This window comes from Trichechus manatus, unplaced genomic scaffold (genome assembly GCF_000243295.1).
Source record: "Trichechus manatus latirostris isolate Lorelei unplaced genomic scaffold, TriManLat1.0 scaffold00045, whole genome shotgun sequence".
Taxonomy (NCBI): Eukaryota; Metazoa; Chordata; class Mammalia; order Sirenia; family Trichechidae; genus Trichechus; species Trichechus manatus.
The window spans coordinates 2765063-2767013 of NW_004443981.1; the positions used below are offsets into that span (position 1 = coordinate 2765063).

General features: G+C 45.5%; 1 protein-coding gene across 1 annotated transcript in view; it reads left to right on the forward strand.

Annotated features, from left to right (window-relative positions):
* The window catches only part of PSMC1 (proteasome 26S subunit, ATPase 1), a 9785-nt gene extending 7834 nt beyond the window's left edge, over window positions 1–1951 (forward strand). The window contains exons 8-9 of the mRNA XM_023731655.1: window positions 5–196; window positions 1606–1951. Of these exons, the coding sequence (XP_023587423.1) occupies window positions 5–196; window positions 1606–1740 (327 nt within the window). The 3' untranslated portion in view covers window positions 1741–1951. The remainder of the gene's footprint in view (window positions 1–4; window positions 197–1605) is intronic.

The window sequence follows — 1951 nt, forward strand, 5'->3', positions numbered from 1 at the left end:
TGGATCTGGACAGGGTGTGACCAGAACCTTTCTCCCTGCAGGCCGCATTGACAGGAAGATCGAGTTCCCCCTGCCCGATGAGAAGACGAAGAAGCGCATCTTTCAGATTCACACAAGTAGGATGACGTTGGCGGATGATGTAACCTTGGATGACTTAATCATGGCTAAAGATGACCTCTCTGGTGCGGACATCAAGGTGAGGACCTGGGCCTGCTCAGCTCATCCCTGAAAAGGTCACGTCTGCTCTTCCTGTGGTGCTTAGGCTGGGAGTGGATGTTTGGTGTTTTAACACAGTGATCGTTGCGGTTGGTTGGCCATTATGTCCAAGTGGTAGATAAACTTTATTTTAAATCACTTAATGTAACACTTTATGAAATACATGTCCCCAAGTCACCTGTAGCCACGAGCATGAGTCACCTGTCACTACGCTGGCTCCTTTCCTGCTGGGCTCAGGTGACTTTCTCAGGTGTGTCAGACATGGCCCCTCAGCCCCACGTTGGGATGACGTGTCTGCGGGGAGAGCTTACCTCAGAGCTGCAGAGCGGGGACTGGCATCCCGCTGCATTCTTACCCCAACTTGTATTCAGGAAGTGTATTCTGAGTGCCATACTGACCAGGAAAGACTGTTCCTCTTGGTTTTATCACTTATGTGTATGAGTTAGGACGATTCTTCCCAAACGGCCAGAAACAATAGTAAAGCCTGGCAGTGTTAAATATGGATGTACTTGTCAACCCACTTTTCATCAGAAGAGCGCAGTCTTGGTCAGGCATAAACACTGGTTAGGAAGGTCAGTGCCTGCACTGAGCTGTGAGTCGTTGATGCTTTCCTATAGAACCTGTAGTGTCTTGGTGAGTAAAAATCTTTTTATAAAATTGAAATTGTTTTTGTTTTTAAGTTTTGCACCAACTTTCTATCTTGAAAATTTTCAAGTCTTTAGAAGAGTTACCACAACAGTACAGTGAACACCCATAGACGCGTTACCTAAATTTACCACTTCAGCAGTTTACCCCCTCACCTTACCTCGCTTTCTGGGCACGCTCTTCAGCCGAGCTATGTGAGGTGGATAGTCTGATGGCCATAACCAGACAGAAACTTGGATGCCAGGATCAGTCATGTGTTTATCACTGCATGTTGCCTGGATTCTTGTTTTTTTTTTTACTTTCGGCAACCAATTATTAAGAAAATAAATATGTTAGAATAAATATCATACTGAAACTTACATTTACGGAGAGTATATGTTCTCATGACTGTAGGCAAATGAGACTGATGCATGCTCCGTGTTGCCTCCAGATTTCAGGGTGTGAGTTCGTCTGTTTGCTAGGACCATTACTCACCTTAATGAGAGTGGGGCTGTGAGAACTCACTGACCTGCCAGGCCACATGGCAGTGAGAACCTGAGCCAGAGCCTTACTCCTGGGCCAGTCCTCCGCCTTTGTTATAATTACTTCCAGTTTAAGCCACCTCAAATCTTCTCCCAAATGGTTTGAACAGTTTGTGTTTGGTCTGGGTGTTTTATACCTTGTTTCAAAATAGCTCTCTGAACTGCTCGTCAGAATAAAAATAAGAAGTATCTCACTTTCTTAACATACTGTTCTTTCTCACAGGCAATCTGTACAGAAGCTGGGCTCATGGCCTTGAGAGAACGTAGAATGAAAGTCACAAATGAAGACTTCAAAAAATCGAAAGAAAATGTTCTTTATAAAAAACAAGAAGGCACCCCAGAGGGGCTCTATCTCTAAGTGAACCACAAAGCCTTCAAGAAGCGATTGGGAGTTTTCTCAGCCCCTCAGAGGGATGGGGTTGGGGATGTTGCCCAGGGGATCCATATTCCAGTTGATTTTTATCGGCCAGACATTCTGTGTACCTTTCTGTGTGTGGTGTGTAGGACGGCCACTGGGCTGCAGCTGTCCGTTGTTCACCGTGCAGCCCGTTCCCAATAAAGCTACTCTT